The following is a 19,861-nucleotide window of genomic DNA, read 5'->3' as shown; positions in this document are numbered from 1 at the left end:
ACATCAATTCCCATAAGGTGTATTTGGTCATGAGATCAGAATAGATAGATTTTCCTATGCGTCCCAATTTTAATGGATCAAACCTCTCTCGATTTTGAGTTCAAAGTGAGAAGTTATGATTGTTTTACTAATCACACATCATAAGGGTATTTTGGTCATTTATAATACTACAGGTTTGACCTGACTCAGTCCAGATTTGAACTGAGCTTAGTCAAGTTCAATCCATGTCTCTCTCTCTCGATTTAATAACTAGACCCAGATATGAACCAAACCTAGTTCGGTTGAGTTCAAAATGGCCGGATACAAATTGAATCCAGATCCAGTTTGATATAACTGAACCAGATCCAATTAAGTTTAGGTCTATCCCTCAAATGGATCCTTTTTTGCTCAAACATCTATCTCATATGGGTTACCATAAAAGTTGAAAAATAAGAGTATAAAGAGGATTCTAATGTGGCACAAGTGGGTTCCGTATTCAAGCCACACACAACAATTTTGACATACCTAAATTATGCATCTTAATGTATTACTGATCCTTGATATATGTTGAACTTGTTTGGGATCTCTACACTCATACCATGATTCTTCACGTGCAAATTAAGATAATTGATGCATGTTATATGCTTCTTTTTTTAACTCAAAGGAACCACCCAAGGTGCAGAGACCTAGCTGCGCTGGCTCAGCCTGCCACCTTTACTGTCGTTGTCTTCTCAGCATAAAACTCTAAGGGCTTACCCCTCGACCCCCAAGGAGTTGGCAAGTTTCGACTTACACATAGGTGTGACGCCCATGGGATTTGAACTTGGACTGCCCATCAAACAGTCTAGGCTCAATCCCACTAGCTAAACCCCTTGGGTCTATGTTATGTGCTTGTATATATAATAACTGGACGCAAATTGTGAGTAGAGCATATAAGTGCTTGAACATTAGATGTTTGCCATATGTGGTTGAAGGGTTTTGCTGCTCTTCTAGTGTTTTTTTTAGCAGTTCTGACCCCCATAAATGTGTTGGGCATGGTCGATTCATGAGGAATACATACCTGGATCATGTGTTTTTGATGAAAAAAACTATATTTAGAGCCTCAACAATTTACAAAGATTTTTTTCCATTGATTTTTCGAACTTTATTAAAACTAACCCATGTGTCGGAATCGAACACTTCAAGAGTTGATCCATATAAAATCAAGTACATAGAACACATCTGTACAGTCAAAATTTAAAAATAAAATGAAAAAAACTTGGAAAACCCATCAAGCATGTATGGCATGCACCTAATGTTCAATTACCTATGTTCTAATCATAATTTGCATCCAGTTATTATATATATAAGCACGTAACATAGACTCAAGGGGTTTGGCGTAGTGGGATGGAGCCTAGACTGTTTGATGGGCAGTCCTGGTTCAAATCCCATGGGTGTCACACCCATGCGCAAGTTGAAAATTGGTGACTCCCTGGGGTCAAGGGGTAAGCCCACAGAGTCTTACGCTGACAAGACAATGACCGTAAGTGCGGCAGGCTGAGCCAGCGCATCTAGGTCTCTGCGCCCTGGGCGGTTCCTCCGAGTAAAACTTGTGGTGAACTTGTTTTTCCTTTTCCCTTTTCTTTTAAATTGAAAAGAGGCGTAATATAACTAATTTATAAAAATTAAAAGAAAACTCCAATCTGGGTGAAGAAGAAATGAGCTGGGCAGTATAATGGTCTAAAAGAGGGAAGCTTCAGCTTCCATGTTATTCTGTCATTTGGAGGCATAGGGGATGCGGGTTTCCCTTCAGCAATGTATAAAGAAACGTATAAAAATGCAAGTGGTAATTAATAACCACTTAAGCCCCAAAGGGGTTTGGCGTAGTGGGAGGGGCCTAGACAGCTAGGCAGGCAGTCTAGGTTCAAATCTTATGGGCATCGTCCCTTGCACAAGCTGAAGTGTAGCAACTCCATGGGGGCAAGGGGGGTTAGCTCGTGGAGTGCAGACAAAGCCAGCACGGCTAGGTCGGTTTGTGTAGATATAAAAAAAAATAGTAACCACTTATTTTTACCATATGAGAGAGAGGGAAATAATTGTAGTAGCAGGCCATCAACCGTCACATTTAAAACAGATGTTCCATATTTTACCTCCTTTCATTGGGAAAGAATGCAGTTAATGTAGTCAACAAAAGCATCTTTAGGAAAAAGTGAGCAGTTTCTCCATAACATACATCTTAACTTTCAAACTGACTCTCTGTAGTGCTTAAGAAACAGTAAACAAATGTTACAAGAATACTTCACATCATGGTGAAACAAGTTAGAGCAGCAACAACCAGCGATTTAGATACCACATTCATACTATCAAATTGAATGGCCAGTTGCTTGCTTCTCTCATCTCCTTTTGGGCCTACTGCAGACAGCAGATTTGAATTATCTCCCTAGCATAAAACATCTTTTACAATGAGATTCATAGCACCAAATTTGGCCAGGAAGACCATGTTTGCCAGTATAATCCACAGAGATAGAACCACAACTGAGTGAAGGTATAAACCTTGATTGCTACTGGATCTGTTAAAATTATGTATCACAATATCTAGCAAAAGATACAACTTGGCTAAGAATGACATCTCTTCATGATTTACACATGACCACAAAGCATGGCAGTAGAGCTATAGGATTGAGCAAATACAGCTCCTCGATGTTTGAATAGAGACCCACTTTTCCAGCCAACGAGTCAAAGCCTGAGTGGCCGTTCATCTCTTGAATATTGTCCAATGGCCTGTGAACTCGTCCTGCGATAACTCTGCAGACCAGCAAAGCCTTCCTTACTGATGGGTTGTCTTCATACACTTCAATGGATTCATAAGCTCTTCCACATGTGGCAGTTGTGAAGACTCCTATCCCTCCTTTCATTTCCTTCTTAGTGGAAAAGCCGTGACTGATAATCCGGCAGACACTGCATTTGTCTGAGATGCAGAGATTGGACGAACCGTTCATGCCTAACAAACACGTGATGGTGGTGCCATAAAATCTCAACAATTCATTCCCGTCAGCAAGACAGCGAGGATGTTTCTTGGGCAGCTTGCTGGCTTTTATCTTCACCATTTCTCTGTATTCCTCAAATCGAGCTAGTGTCTTTTGCATGTTATGAACTTTTAAGACTCTTTCTATTCGACCACATTGGTTCTCAGACTTCAACCAGCTTGTCCTGCAAATGATCTCCACAATTTTTCTAGATGAATCACCTTCAACCAGCTCAGTAACTGCAAAAGTATGATGAGTTAAGATGATGTCAATAATTTCAGGGAAGGCTTCCCAGCAAAAGAGAAGGTATTCTGACACCTAATTATGCCGCTGCAAAGAAGGGAACAGCTAGAGAAATCTGATGACAATGTTACAGGGTCCTATGCCTGATGACCCCAAAATGCGGCAGTAGTTGAGATGAAAATAAATGCATTTACTACCACTCCATTGCTTTCTAGTACATCACTAAGTATTTGACACAAGCTAATGGCAGCAGATCATCTGTGATCATCTGTGGATACGTCCAGTACATTGGAGTTAGAGAGTCTAACCACTACACCCAACCCTTAACATTTCTGTTGCTAGAGTCCTGAAAAAGTTAATGGTGTTAGCTTCAACTATTTAAAACGAAAGCAACTAACTGAATCGACAGGCAAGGAGCTCAATCCAATAAAAGATTCGGCATCATATAAACATAAAGACAAGGAAATGAAGGCTGGGTAGATGAAAAAAGAAAATTAAAGAAAATGAGGACATTTTTTTAGTTTGTACGAAGAATTTGTAAGAATGTAGAACCATCAAACTTAAGACAAGTTTGGAGAAAATGGTTGGCTAACAAAAAAAAATTATGGATGTAGGATTAATTTAAAAAGAACAATCAACAAATTTTAGATGGAAGAAACCACCTTGACTACATTCATAGGGCCTGAAAGCAGGCATTAAAAGAGACAACACTGTTAACAGGTATAGAGAAAAATAAATCTGTTCCAATGAAGGGGAAAAAAGCTAAATATGGAGAATAGAATCCATCGATTTAGATTAAATGTGTGACCATGAAGAGGCTCACACTCGTGAGATAATAATGAATTAATGATAGACAATCAGCATTCTTGCAGCTTTGATGCAATGGCCTAAGAAATTGCATAACTGTAAAACCCCGGCAGATAAAAAGTGCGTTACCACTCCTATCCCCTAGAAGTTCCCCAATCAGTGAAAGGCCAATTGAAGGTTATCCAAATTCTCTTGCAACAAATTTGGAGAAGATACATACAGCCTTCACATGAAGTTGAAAAGAAGGCAAGGAGAAAAAGGAATATAGGCCAACCCAAAAAACTCATTTGAATAACTGGTAATATTCAAACTCCAAAATGTAAATTTGGTGAAACCATCTTGATTAAAGTACTTCAAAATTAAATGGATGTCAGGTATTTAAACTCATAAGAATATAGGGAATCAAAGATACAGATGAAGTAACCTCCCTATATAAATTAAGCATGCAGAAAACCTCTCAACTTCACCAAAATGAAAGAATCAGCAATAAGAATGGAAATCAAACAAATGCAGAGGAATTATCAGATGTGAACCAGTTAATGTCTGAAAGAGTATATTATCTCGACCCCTTCCCCTTTGATCCCCCACCAGGCAAAAAAAAAAGGTGAAAATAAAAATATGTTTCATCAGGAGTACCAGGCCTAAGCGTACCCACAAAAGTAGAACCACCATCATTAGCACCATTGAGGGAGAGAGAGAGGCCCTTCACAGGCTGAACTAAAAGAGAAGCCTAGATAGGCTATTTCATGCTAACTTAGTACATAGATCAAAGAAGTCTATCAATCAAAGCCACTCAAATGAATGGAAAGGAAAACAGAGACCCTTGACATCAGAAAAAAAGCATGAACAAATAAAAAAAGTCCTAATAAGTTCTGTGTTTACCTGCATGTTTGGAGAGATGATGTGATTCAAGAGCTTCCCACTTCCCAAACTGTTCTCCACATTTGTGGCAAGTCACATTGGCACAACCTTGAGCTTCAGAATAGTGAGAAAACCTTCGCGTTGAGACGGGAAAGGCGTTCCCGCTAAAGATGGCAGCAGAGAGAGGAGAAGCACCATGCCTAGAAGGCTCTCTATTGGAGATATGGAAGCTAGGGGACTTTCTTGGAGGGGTGGTAGCAAAACTCCCAGAAAAAGCATGGCCATAATGAAGGCCATTCTGCCCTTCAGGACCAGGGGTACCAGGCCTAAGCGTACCCACAAAAGTAGAACCACCATCATTAGCACCATGGAAGCCTGTAATCTTAAGCTCACACCTTGAATTGCTCAGAATGACCTCATGGGTGATTGGATTGAGGAATTCACTGCTTCCTATGGACCTTGGGCTGCAGCTGGGGGGCTTCTCCAAATGCCTCTTGCTACCATTAATGACATCTTTGAGATTAGAAATGGATCTTGAACAGCCAGACCTACCACTTTTCTTGGTGTGAATTGTGCTCAACTGGCGCTTGGTTTTTGGATCATAAACATCCGAGGGCTCAGATTTGCAGTGGAGAGATTTTTTCAGAGCAAACCACACTGTTGGCATTTTCCTTTTTTCCTTTAAAATTATGTTTTCTCAATACCTTCCAGATTTCATGTTCTTTACCTAGAAATCCTCCCCATATAACATTCAGAAACTCCCCAACTCAGTGCATCTCCTTTTTTCCATTCCATAAAGCTACCTTTTTTCTCAAATGACCCATCATGCCTCCCTGCTTTTTCTTTGGTTTTTTGAAGATACCACTGTACCATCTGAGACCCAGTAACCTCAAAACTCACGCTAATCCTCTGAACTCCCTTTCTACCCTTGAAAGAGCGCACAACTCAGAGTTTCAGGAACGACCAGAAAACATCTTCACAAGCACCCTTTCTCTACTTTCAGAAATCAATCCACCAAGAAAACTAGCCCAAAATGACTATTGGAAGTACGCCAAAATGAAAAGAAATTTCAAGGGAAGATCAATACTTTACAAAAGGGATATTTTTCAGCATTAGGAACTCGATCCATTGCTAGTCCTAAACAATGGATGGTGCTTGAAAAAAAAATGGGGAAGTGAAGGATACTCGGAGAACACTTCACATAAAACACATCTCCACCCTTGGAAGCCAATCCACCATCTTGCCTAAACAAGGGTGGTTTCTGAAAAGAACCCAAATCAGAACACCTAAGGTAGCCAACAAAGAGACCAAGAAGACCCACAAATGAATTCAGAATGGAAAACAAAAAATCAGAATCTTACATGCAAGAAGAATGGTGCCAAGACACCATTTCTGTGCTGTTACTATCTTCTTTTCCGGAAAGCCAACCACCATTAAAACTGACCAACCTTCTAACCATCATGAAATTCATCCGAAGGACATTTAATGGCTCATTTATCTCACAGGACAACAAAACAAAATAAAGAAATAAGAGAAGGGAAATGAGGTAAGAGTAAACAGCAACAGGGAGAAGTCTTGAACCTCTTGACTATTGAATGCTGGTGTCATGGAACTCAAGGTTTGATTTGAACCCTCAACCTAAATGACAAAGGATACAGAACTAAATAAACGTATGTTAGTTTGAAATTTTTGAGACTGACATTGATTAATTGATCAAGTAGCACAAAGTACATGTTGGGGATTAGAAAAACGTGGGGTGGCGGTCTGCGAAAGATACAAATGGTAAATGGTAAAGGAGATTATGAATTTATGCGTGAGATTTTGGACATAATCAGAGGTAATCTTGTTATGCGTGAGATTTTGGACATAATCAGAGGTAATCTTTCGAACGTTTTGTCACATCAGTAAAATCTATTAATCAGAGGTTGGCCTTAAATATGCTGGTAGATATAGGAGGTACTCATTACCCCACCTCACAAATTCTGAAGAGGCATGTGATCTTTGAAGACAATGACCAGAGGCCCTCTCTTCAAGACTCGCGCGTTCGTAAAGTAGCGACGCCAAAGGTGTTACCCTAGTTGGAGCGGGCCTCTGCTGGTCCGGGTTCGATTCCCACGGGCGCTACCCCTTGCACAAGGGGAGCGTGCATAAGCCCTGCGAGTGAGGGTACTCAACCCTGGCGTTTTCCTGCCCCGGGATGGCAAGTTGGCAACTATGCAGCGGTGTCAAACCGGTTGGATTTGGTTCGAACTTAAATAAAACCAGACCTGGCCCAGATTTTCGAGTATGGTATCTGCTTCAGACCCGTGTCTAATCAAATCCATCATAAGAGAAATCATACCCGGACCCGATAAGAACTAGGTGAACCAGATCCGGGCCATACACAGTATAATAATATTTTTTATCATTTTTACATTGAAAATTTGTGGGTCTTAATCAGAACTCGGGTCAGGCTTGGGTCTGGCATAAAATTTCACAAACTATACCCAGCTCCATGTATTGATCGGACCTTTGAGCCCAGACCTGGGTCTTAATCGGGTCTTCTTATTTATCACTGTACCCGGACCCTATACAGTTTGGTATGGGTTGGGTTCAGGTAAACCCGACCCATTGACACCCCTACAATCTCTCGGCCTGGACCTCGGGTTTTCCCAGGTTAAACATGAAAAAAAAAACGAGGGTGAACAATTGGTATCAAGTTATCTGAATTCATATGATAGTCACAAATCTCGGTAAGGGATAATATATTGTAATATCCTAAAAACAATATTTTTCTCATAAAATCTCCGGAAAATGTAGGTGAAATTAAATTTTAAAAATGCATGAGAAAATATATAAATGTAAAAGTATATAGAAATTATTAATCACACTCATAACACAATAATATCACGAAAAAACCATGATATTTTTAAAAAAAACAAAATTTGAAATTATTGAGTTTTTTCAGGATTATATTGGGTTTTGAAAATATCGTCATAAAACAGAGATATTTTCAAATTATCATTGATATTTAATGCTATTATGCATATAAACTCCTCACATAGTAATATAGTTATTCTAAATATATTTTAGATCACGTAGTGTAGCGTAAATCAAACGGTTGCTTTCAAGCTTTGAAACAATGCGTTTTTTTTACCTTTAACTGAACCAGCTTGAGCTCGGCCCCATAGGTTTAGAGTTTAATTCTTCTTGCGTCCAACTTAGCTCAAGCAAAGCTTGTTTTACTCGGGCTTATTATAAATTCGTACTTGGCTTGGCTCGCCATAAGCATGATCCAAGCTTGAACACAGTAAGCTCGGCATGTCCGACTTTTTTTGACTTTATAACTCGAAGAAACCACACCCAGCATGAAGACCTGGTCGCACTGGCTCAGCACCTACGGTCGTCATGTCCGGCTTGTCCGACTTGTTCACCAGCCCTACGATTAAGATTTAAGATTACCATTTGGCTTATCTTAAAAGACGTTTAACTACAAAGTAAGAGTCTTACTTCTAGTTTTAGATGTGATGGTTCGGATATAGGGGATTCTATATAAATGGATATAGTGGATTTGGACACAGACGGAGAAAGCCCTCAGCAAATCTTTATCTTGTCATATGTTTTTAGGTAGATTGGATTTGCTTTTTTGTATCTGGATACGAGAACACCCCCACCGGATCAAATTGATTCATCGGGCTAGTTGCAGCTTGGTATTTGTTCAAAAAGATATCCATCCCAATCAAGCAGATGAGATCCTCTGCCTAGCCAAGCAAAGGGGTTGAACGAGAGTGATAAAAATCTATATCACAAAGACAGGACACGAACCAGGTTGAATCCAACTAGTCAGATTTGGATTCAGTTGATATCCAACCCAAACTTCATACCTGAACCTCTCTCTCACTCTCTCTTATCTGATCTTGGGCTTGGTTTGTATTAGGTGCAGCACGAGGTGAATGTTCATCGGCGAAAGTGATTGCTTACTTCTTGGTGGTTTGTTTGGATGACACAAAAGATGCTTATTTTCGTCAAATTCCGGTTAACATTCAAAACCTGGTGCATAAAATCTTGGTAGATGTTTATGCGATCTTGTGTATGCATCTTAGTGATCTTCCGCTCCCTCCTGCTGACGCTACCTCTCTTTTGCTGCAATCTGGGCAAGTTGCTCCGGCGTGAGCCCATTTTATCTAGCTGATGATTTTTTTCTTTTCTACTTTCTTTATTTGTTTTGACTTTGCTCTTATTCAGTTCATGGGTTCAACATTTTGTTGATCTCCATGAGTGGTAATGTTGAATTTTTTACTCTCTCTCTCTCTCTCTCTCTCTCTCTCTCTCTCTCTCTGTGTGTGATGTTGCGACATTATTGGGTTTGGAACAAAGAGGGAAGTTTTTAGACCCAAGGGGTTTGGAGTAGTTGGATGGGGACCTAAACCCTCTGACAGATAATCAAGGTTCAAATCCCATGGGTGACAAATTAAGGGGTAAGCCCTTGGAGTTTTATGCTGACATGGACAGAGATGTTAAGTATGACAGGCTGAGCTAGAGCAGCTCCGTCTCTGCTTGGAGCAATCGTGTTACTCTGATTTTATATTAGAGAATAAAAAATTACAAAAAGATCACTCTCATGGGTAGCCAATCCAAAGGCTTATCTTTCCATAGCAAATTATTACAAGCTAAATGTGTACTTGAAACCAGAAATTTTGGAGGGACAAGCTCCTTCCGATTTTGAATTCCATATTTTTAATTATGGTCAGCTAAGTTTCTTGGAGAAATTTTGCTAAAATAAGCACCAAATTTATGTTGGGTCCATGTGTCCAGTTGCATTATAATATGCTTTAGGTCAATTTGGTTTAATGAAAATTTAGAATCTCTTTTACCATCAAGTTTTAAGTTGATATGAACAATTGATTTTTTATCTATAAAAAAACACATATGAGCACGAAAAATACCTAATTGATTACATGTTTTCTACTGCATAAGCTTTGATAAGCACATCCAAAAGTTCTGAATAAAAAGCAAATGCATACAAGTACGACTTTGCTGAGTGCAAGTAGCTTCTCAACTAAAAAGAGGTCCTCCTCATGAATGCATTACTCATATATGTGCGTGAAATAGCAATTTTTTATATGTATAAAAAGTCACTGTCAGTTTACATATCAATTTTAAATTATTTAATGAGTAAATATTTAATACAGTCAATTATAGCTACAATCTAAGTTGTAATCTCATGACCCAAGTTGTGTAGACTCAATCTAACCTCTTAGACATGTCCTACCACTGCACCTGATCTGCCCTCTACCTTCTATTGAGCCCCACAGCTGATAGGTTGTATCCAAAGATGGAGGGCAGTCGGCATGCATTGTGATTGCACCTTATCTGCCTTAGAATACGTGTAGATGGACAATTTAGTGAGCTTGGATCATGTTTTTCAATGAAAAAAAAAAGTTTTTTAATCAGGAAAATTCAGTGCTTACAAATGATAGGATTCTCACCATTCAAAAGTCTGTTCCTACTAAAAAGTGGATCTAGATCACATCATGAGATTAGTTTTTATAGAAAAGTAAAAAAAAAAAAGTTTCCCAAGTCATTTGTACATACAAACAACTTTAGCAAAAATTTAGCCCTTTTTCATAGGTGCCATCTACAATTTTCCTTTATCTATTATTGTACTTTTAGGGTCCAAATAAGTTTGGATTGGATCAAACTTCCAAAAGAAACATAAATCACACAAACATAAGTAAAGAAGCAAACAACCACAGACAAAAGAATTTTACTCAGTTCGACGATGTATCTACGCCGATTGAGAGAGTTTGAAACGATCTTATTAATGAGAATCAGTCACCGTACATACAAAAGAAATATGCAAAACTACAAAAGATAAACAATAACACCTATTGATTAGTCCACCAATATAATCAATGTGTGCAGAAAATATCTCTTTTTCAATCACTTATATGCACAGCTAAAAAAGTACCTTTATGTCGATTTTCAATAGAAGAACAACCTTTGCACACCCATGGTTCGGGGTGGGCAACGGGTTGGGCAGCTCGATGAGCCAAGATGATCTGACCCACCATGGGCCAGGTTTGGGCCAAGTTTTTAGGCTAATGTTCGTTAGGTACCAGGTCGAAACCTAGCCCATTATATAAGTGGGCCGAGCTTGGGCCAGTATGCCGGCTATCGGGCTGGCCTGATGTACCTAAGTTATTTATTATTTTTTAATAATAATAAAATAACTATTGTATAGTAACTTAGTAATTATTACTATTTACTTAATTAGTTATATTAATTTATAAAAAAGTAGAAAATTAATTAATTAGGTGCATGAGAATTTGGAAACTTGTTAATTATGACTATTTACAAATAGATTTGAGACGAGTCAGACCCGACTCTACCCCTTCACATTGGCCCATTGGGCCAATAGGCTGAGACATGAGCTGTTTTTCAAACCCAAGCCCGTTAAGAACATGGCCAAAACTTGGCCAGCCCATTAGTAAACAGGCTGGGCTATCTCTAGGCCGATTTGCACTTAAAGCTCGACAGGTCAAGCTCTAAACGGACCTAGCCCAAGCTGACCCGATGCCCACCCCTACCCGTGGTATGCCCTCTCAATTCTATTGTTTTCTTTTCTCAACACATAATCAATAACCAATCCACACAAAGAGACCCAATATGCACCATTGTCCTTAAGGGAGTCTGACCTTACCCTTCTCTCACACACTTTATTTTTTTCCATGAAGGATGGGAAAACCACCCTCATAATTAAAGACCTAATCATGTTGACTAACCATGCAGTACATACGTTGGTTCTCCCAACAATGTAAACCCGCGAAGTACCCCATGCTTTCATAGTCACCAAGCTTCGAAAGAGCTTATTCCTTACCCTCATTAATGTCAAAGGCTACTACTGCTAATGAGATTGGAACCCTGACCACCCATCTAGCAGTGATGGCCCCTTCTACCATACCAAATCCCTTGGCGGCTCTCTGACACACTTTTTTCATGTTTGGAATCAAGAAAAACTTTCGTAAGAAAATTTTTGAGAAGTTTTGATGATAATTTTTTACATGTTTGAGTAGCATAAAAAAATAAAATAAAAAAATCTTAAAAAAATGAAAGAGAAGAGGAGGACGGTGGGTGGTAGTGGTTATGGTGAAAAATCATCATGTGAAGGGCAATTTTTTGAGAGGTAAATAGTAACGGTGGTGGTGAAAATTATGGTGTGGGTGATGGTAAGATGGGTGTCATTTTCTCTTGGTAGAAAACATTCTTCCATCTCTTTTTTCTTGGAAAGAATGTTTTTTATCAGAAGGTATACTTTTAAAAAAATCTCTCAGAAAAAAAGTCTATGGTTTGAGAGGATAAAAAAGTAGTAGAATTTTCGATCACTTTTTTACATCTTTCTCTCTGAAAAACGTGCAATAAGATCTTCAATGGGGATTCCAAGAGGCATTCACGTGAAAAGATAAGGTGCGATATGATTGCACAAATATTTGTGATCAAGCGCTTCATGCACAAATGTTTGTGCAATCATATTGCACCCGATCGGGACTCCAAAATGGTGGCCATGTGGGTCCCATTCAAGCGACATTATGACATGTATTAAACAATAAATTATAAATTCAAGTCTCCACATTCATCGTCTGGTGCATTCCTGACATTGCTAAAGAACAAAAGTCATTTTTTGTTAGGAGACACTTGTGACAAGTTTGTAAACAACAAAAGCTTTATTCAACTGGTATGAGCCACTTGTGAAAGTCACCAAGCGAGGTCAATATGCATTTTCCTTACTGCAAGGGTGGGCCTGGTGGGCAATGAAGACCTGAGGTTCTGTCGCTCATCAGTAGGGCTGGAAAACAAGCTGGCTCTCGGCTCTCAAAGTGCTTGTTCAAACTCGTAACATTGGCTCATCAGCAAGTTGAATATGAACAATAAGTACTCAGCTCGGCTTGGCGTTAATCTGTAAAAAATAAATTTTACATCTATTTTACATAGTATATATAAAACATATGATTGAACTATTTGGTTTGCAAAAAATAGGTTTAGTGGTAAAAAAATTTGTTTTTAACTCTTAAAACAATGCATTTTTTTTTGTAATCTCATTCATTTCAGCTCTAAAACAATGTACTGTTTCTGTAAACAAGCCAGCGCGAACTTGGCACATTTAACTTGGGTTCATTATAAGCTCAAACTCAGCTTGGCTTGCCACAAGAATGAGCCAAGCTTGAACACTTCAAGCTTGGCTTGTTCGGCTCCACGAAAATAAAAATGACCAGGATTTTAAAATCCATTGGAGGGTTCTGCCTATACAATACAAGGAAACATTAAAAAAAATGCATGTGAGCTAGAGTTTGGCATAATGTAGGATTCATCCTTGGTTATTGTGGACAATTATATGGATTAAGACAAGTTTTGATAGGTTCTGTTGTTTGACCATGTGGCGCAGACAAAGACAAAGCCAGTTTTTTAATCCAAGAGGCCCTATAGTCTATGTACAGAGATCATAAGGGTTAATCGACCAAAGTATGGGTCCTGACTTAACAGCCAGCCTTAACCAGACTCCAAGAATGGAACTGAATTCAAATGATCATGCACTTAGGGAACCCGTTTTCTCTTAACTATCTGTGCAAAAATCACAGCATTAGGCATTCTGGTCAAATGGAATCCAATAAGAGTTGGATGGCTAGGTTGAATTATCATAACCAATATGCCTCAAGCTCAAATCCCATGGGAGCTTATCCCCCAGTGGATCAGGTTAGAGGAGCCCTGACCTTAGGTGCGGTCTCTTGTATTTAGATAATCGGGAAAAACCACCTCACTCACTCGTGAGCTCATTATGTAAAACCTCCTGGTTCTTCTTGATCATGAGGGATTACACCTGAATTAGGTCTTGTAGAAGGGATGCCCACCCCTCAACAATGAATGCATGCATGCATGCATCAAAGTACCAAATTAGGGATGTTAATGGATTGAATTTTATCCAATATTTGACCAAATCCATCTCGGTTTAGTCAGATTTAGTTAGCCAAAATTGTATATAATTATAATTGGATGCAGATACGGTTTTGACTTTTTGTTTGACAGATTTTTGAAATCAAATTCAGTGTAAGCTCTTTATCTTCCTAATGGGAATTCAAATCTGAATCTTTCTAGCCAACATTTGATTAATCGGATCTGGTTTTTTACAGCATCCGACCTGAATCCAAACCATTTAAACCATTTAAACCTATATGATTGCACACATATAAGCATGCCTTGTTGGGGTCATGACTATCCCCTTGTATAGAGTGGACTTGTCGCCACAACCCCATGTTGTTCATGAAACTTTGCATAGCGTTCGTTTGCTTGTGTCGGTGGGGTTTAAAAGAAAAAAATATATATATATATATATATATATTTCTTTTGTTTGTTTGCACACGCATCCATCGCCGCTCCCTGTGTGACCAATAAATGTAAATGGCAGATGGGACCCACACAGAAGTTGCCTTTAAATGAAATCCCCTGGTCCTTTGGCCCCCTTTGCACTTGAACCACTGTCTATTAATTTCATCCACCCCTTATTTTCTATTCTGTGAATTGACCCCTTCATTTTAGTTTTCCCTTCTAGCACACACTCTCTCTCTCTCTCACACACACACACACAGATGCTTACTGGTTTTTGAGCTGTTTTTTCTCAAATTCAACTACACAGCTGCTTTCAGCATGATTGATTTGCTAGGAAACAAATCTTGTATCGTGTTTTTTTTTTGATAAAAAAATATATAAGTTTTAAGTTTTAAGTATTTATAAAAAATTTAGATCGTCGGTTTTCAAACCTTATAAAAACCAAGAGTCAGAATTGAATGATGCAAGAGTATTTGAACATATGACAAACACGTAGAACACATCCGTCAGATTCGAGAAAAACACTAAAACAAATCCTTCAAAAGCTCTGTAGGCAGTGGTAGGCACGGATCGGTGGACATTTACTCTTTACTATATATATATATATATATATATATATATATATGGGAGGGCGTAACGCCAAATGCCCTTCCGTCAAATGAGAATTAGATGTGCTGAGCGCGTCCAGGTGTTGTAAATAAAGACATTTATCTGTGGTCTTAGACCGGCACTAAAAGTCGGGGCAAAAAAAATAAAAAACTTTTAGTGGACTGCCGCTAAAAATACTTTTTTCATATAACGTGCACGCCTCCAACGTAACATCAAACTCTTTATGAGTGAGTTCAACATTACACCCTACTCTCTCTCTCTCTCTCTCTCTCTCTCTATATATATATATATATATATATATATATATGTGTGTGTGTGTGTGTTTGTGTGTGAAAAGAGGCATCATAGGACCCCTTTCGACAAACGAAAGTAAGATACACCCTACAATGTCAGGCATCCTTTTTCTTTTTTGTTTTTAAGACTTTTAGTGGCACTTTTGGATTCTGATGTATCACCAAACCCTTTATATATATGATCGAACCTTCTTCTTGCAAAATCATGATTTAGACCGCCACTAAATGTGTGCATTAATCGTGCCACAATCAATGGTGCTCCTTCATCCAAGTATGGGAGGATGAAAAAATCAGATGTGTTTAACATGATTTATGGTGGTACACACCCTTCTTGTCTTGGATGTATCTAGCCACCAAATAGTAGATCTAACCATACATATGTTTTTAACATGATTTATTTAATATGTTAAAAGATTTTGTCATGTCTAATACACTATATGATTCATTCTGGAAATGGTTAAAAAATCAATGGCTCACAAATCATAAAATAATGATGGTAAGTGTATGATTCATTTTTGAAATGGTTAAAAAATCAATGTCTCACAATTCATAAAAATAATGATGGTTTGAAATTTGTATAAAACATCCTTTTGAAATTAACTTTAACATATAAAAATAATAAATAGAACATGTTAACATCATTTGCTTTTGAAGCTTAGATGTAAGTAGATCAAGTGTACCACCATAAATTATGATGGTTAAGTACCACACAGAAACAATATATATACTAGTAATTCGTTCCTTATGCCTTTTTTCGTTAGGTCTTGTTAGGTCATTTCAAAGATCATAGTTTTAACTGTTTTTTTTTTCTCACGTCTAATACTTAGATGTGATCTGTAGGTTTTGTTTAGTGGGAACCAGCTTTTGGATTGCCGGAATCTGACCTGTATAAGGTTTTTTCGGTGATCCAAATCAATGGCTATGAAGGTACCAATTTTTCTTGGCTTAAAAAAAAAACACGATTCAAGTATTGATTTCCACTAAATTGAGCATGCTAAAACACATCTAACAGTTTAAATAATCATAAAACACTTAAAACCTATGAAGCAGAACCAGAAATGAGGCCTAATATGTTCAGAATGGAAAATAACATGAGAGAGTCCAAAATAAACAGGCTGGATTAGTCCTTTCCAACCTTGAAAATCCAGTCACTTTGTTTATTCCTGTGGAAAGATTGGAAAAAACATGGCAACAAGTGACAAAAGATGTACTAAAAGTGTCTTCGACGGGTCTTTTCACTTGTACTTAAAAAGGTACAAGGGATCTAACTCTGCAATCACAAGGGCAAGCTTAAAGATCCTAACCATAGGAGGACTGACCAATTAAGATTACATGAAGAGACAATCTATTGGACTAAAATGATACTTTTATTGATACTCCAGCACTTGGATAAACATTACCACAACGCCACACCAACTGGACCAGCAGAATTCTCAGCTTTTACTGAGAGGTTTCATACAAATCCAACCGGGGTCATTCCCCATAGTTGAAAACAAAAAAATTAAAAGCACAAGGGCTAGTTTGTTTGACGATTTTTTTTTTTTTTTTCTTTTCTTTTTTGGCTCAAAAATTATGTAGTTATTACTGAGCTTTCCTTGCTCCTTATCTTTTCCTGAGCTGGTTTTTGTAACAAAACCATACAAAGAGAAAAGTCTCATTCTATTGATCTTTGTTGTTTGATCATTTTCTTGCTATCGGCTTAGTTGAGTAGGCACATCCTATTGGTTCTGTTGGTTAACCACTTTCTTCCTATTAACCTAGTTGAGCAGGCACATCATTGGCTAGCCACTTTCTTCCAATTAGCTTAGATGAGTAGGCACTACTTGAGTAATCACTTTATATTGGTCTTTATGAGTGGCCACCTTCTTTTCCTATTGGCACTAGCCACCTCCTCTTGATGTTGGCCTTGTTGAGTGGTAACTTTTCTTTCATATTCTATTTGGTTCTAACAAACCTGAAAAGAAAATATGATTCTTCCAAATGATTTTACAGAAAAAATATGAAATTTTAAAGGTAGGTTCTAGATACGTCGAACTAGATCATGATCAAAATTCAAGTCTAAACTCCATAAGGATAAAGAGATACAGGTTCTAAATGTGGCGTTAGATTTTTTGGGTTTACGGGTTCTAGTATATAATTTAGCTTTAACATGGTTAAATAGAAAATTAACTTATGGTTATTATAAAATCATGAAATTTTAGTAGTAGACAGAAGACATGTGGAAGAGTCTAGATTTAAATTTTGAGTTCAGATTTTACACCGTTTGGGAGATACCTTTATGCAAGTCTGATAAAACTTTGTTGTTAAGAGCCAACAAAACGTGGTGAGGTTTGGGTAATTTCTAGGCTTAGTGGTAGAGTGTTTCCTAAGCTTGGGACCATTATTTATGGATCTCAAGAAGATGCTCTATCACTATAAAGACTTTACATAAGATAAGAGGGAGAACACGATGAAAAGAGAGAGAGAGCTTAGATGAGAAAACTTAATTCACTTTAATGACATAACTAAAAAAAAGATTCCATGCCTTTGTATGGAAGAAAGACACCCATATTGATGACTTTTAGCAACTCTCCTTCCAAAATTAAATTAGGTATTTCTTAGGATTTTTTTTACTTTTAGTTAACCTAAAATTAAACTAAGCTCATTAGTATTTTTCACTTTTAAGTGTTTTTAGACTCCTTCAAGTTGAACCACTCTAGCAAGAAAGACAAATATAAGTACGATGTTCATTGGCATCCCACTAGGTCTCAAATTAAAAGGTCCAGACCCAATCCGTATCACCTGCAAATTTGGATAGACTAAGAGGTCAAGGAGGCATTAATTTGTAGCTCTTTGATTTCAATTAAACTTGACCGTGTTGAACAGACAAGTCAAAATGGATTCTTATAAGGACTGTACGGTCAACTGATCCCTATGTTTGTGTCACTGGCAAAAGCCAAAAATTATAATTAGATGGCTGTCAATCTCTTGTGAACAGGTGAAAATGTTATTTACCTTATGTTTTTATCGGTAAAATATAAGAAAAATGGACAAGTTAAAAACTGTAAGAATTTAGAAGTGAAAATAATTACAATTTAAAATCTCAAAATATAGAAAACAATTTTCTTGAGATTGTAGTTCAAAAATCTTGATACTTTGAGAATTTAAAATGGGTGACAAAATAGTGTGATGAATCATGAAATTTCAAAAATGTCACAATATTTGTTGCTATAAATGTTAACAGAAATGGTTCGAGTAGGCTTGAATCAGTTGATTCCAATTGAATTGCCACCTCATTGATTCAATTGAAAATTAGTTTGATAGTTTTTTTTGTTCGTGTAACTATGATATTTGTTTGCTATTATATTATTTAAGCACCGAATTAAATACTTTTGAATTTGATCCAATCCTATAAGTAATAATTTACTTTATTTTTGTATTTTCTTAAAAGTTTTTATTTTTTTTTAAAACCAATCTTTTAAATAGAGTGATTCAAAACAATTCAATTCCACCCGTTTCCGGCTGATTTTCTTAATCATTTTGAAAAACAATTAGGTTCAAAACTGATTAAGACAACATTGGTGTCTATTTTCTTTTGGCAGGGGTGGGGGTGTGGTTTGTGATTTATGGGTTTGGGGTTGTTTATTAAAACACAAAGAATAAGGTGATAAGATGCTTGAGGTGCTCTAGGGATGGCAGTGGACCGGGCCGGAGGCAGGGGGACAAGGTCTCTACCCCCGCTCCGTCTCAAAATTTTGCCTTTCATCTTGGCTTTCATTCATGGCCGGGTTTTTATTTTAACTTCCATGTTTGGTTCATTCTTTGTTTCATGTCTTTCATTGGACCGAGGTGGGTTGGGGCCTAGTTTTTTCGATCCTTCCACCTTTAGAGGAAGGAGAAAAATGAGAGCTCATGTGACTCACTAGAATAATGAGAGGAAGGAGAGAATAGAGATTTGAAAAATGATTTTACGTTGGGAATAGGAATATATATATATATATATATGATTTTATAATATGTATAAAGGTATAATAGTGAGAGGAAGGAGAGAATAGAGATTTGAAAAATGATTTTACGTTGGGAATAGGAATATATATATATATATATGATTTTTATAATATGTATAAGGGTATAATAGTAATTTTTTTAATAGAGATATAGGACAGGGCAGCACAGGTTTTGATTTTAACCTTCAGCTCCGGTCCATTCCTCATTTCATGTTCTCCATCCCCGATCCAAACTAAGCAAGCAAGGTGGGACATGATTGCATGAGTTTTTTTATTCTTTAATCAATTTTATATATAAATACACCATGCCCAACACGATTTTGAAGCGTTTCTTTTTCATGTTGATCATACAAATGTATTCTGCATACTTGATTTTATAGGAATGAACTTTGGGATCATCTGATTCCCTCGTGTGGGTAGGCTTTTATAAGGTTTGAAAATCATTTTATAATTTTCATAAATTTTTAAACCTCACCCAAATATCTCTTGGAGAGGTAGGCCCTCCATTATTGATCTTATATGCATGCAAACCTACTTTTTAAATATATACCAATAATAGAGGCCCAAGGAAAGGCAACTCTATTGCGTTACAGAGAACACAGGTCCCATCATTTGAAATATGATGGATTTCATCATACATTTAATCCTAGCCATCCAGCATAACCATCTAGCAGTTGATTGGATGACCATGATTGAATGTACGATGGAACCCATCCTA

The 19,861-nt window shown here is 37.5% G+C and overlaps 1 protein-coding gene across 1 annotated transcript; it reads right to left on the bottom strand.

Moving 5' to 3' along the window:
- Nucleotides 1-2,591: 2,591 nt before the first annotated feature.
- LOC149844450 (uncharacterized) lies at nucleotides 2,592-5,577 on the bottom strand. Its single transcript, XM_089997221.1, has 2 exons — nucleotides 4,917-5,577; nucleotides 2,592-3,223 (listed from the first exon to the last, which is right to left on the bottom strand). The coding sequence occupies exons 1-2, from the start codon at nucleotides 5,560-5,562 to the stop codon at nucleotides 2,592-2,594; spliced, it is 1,278 nt and encodes a 425-aa protein (XP_089853347.1). The 5' UTR covers nucleotides 5,563-5,577.
- Nucleotides 5,578-19,861: the final 14,284 nt, after the last annotated feature.

This window comes from Nuphar pumila, chromosome 2 (genome assembly GCF_984573655.1).
Source record: "Nuphar pumila chromosome 2, dmNupPumi1.hap1.1, whole genome shotgun sequence".
NCBI lineage: Eukaryota > Viridiplantae > Streptophyta > Magnoliopsida > Nymphaeales > Nymphaeaceae > Nuphar > Nuphar pumila.
This window is presented reverse-complemented; position numbering and strand designations above follow the sequence as displayed.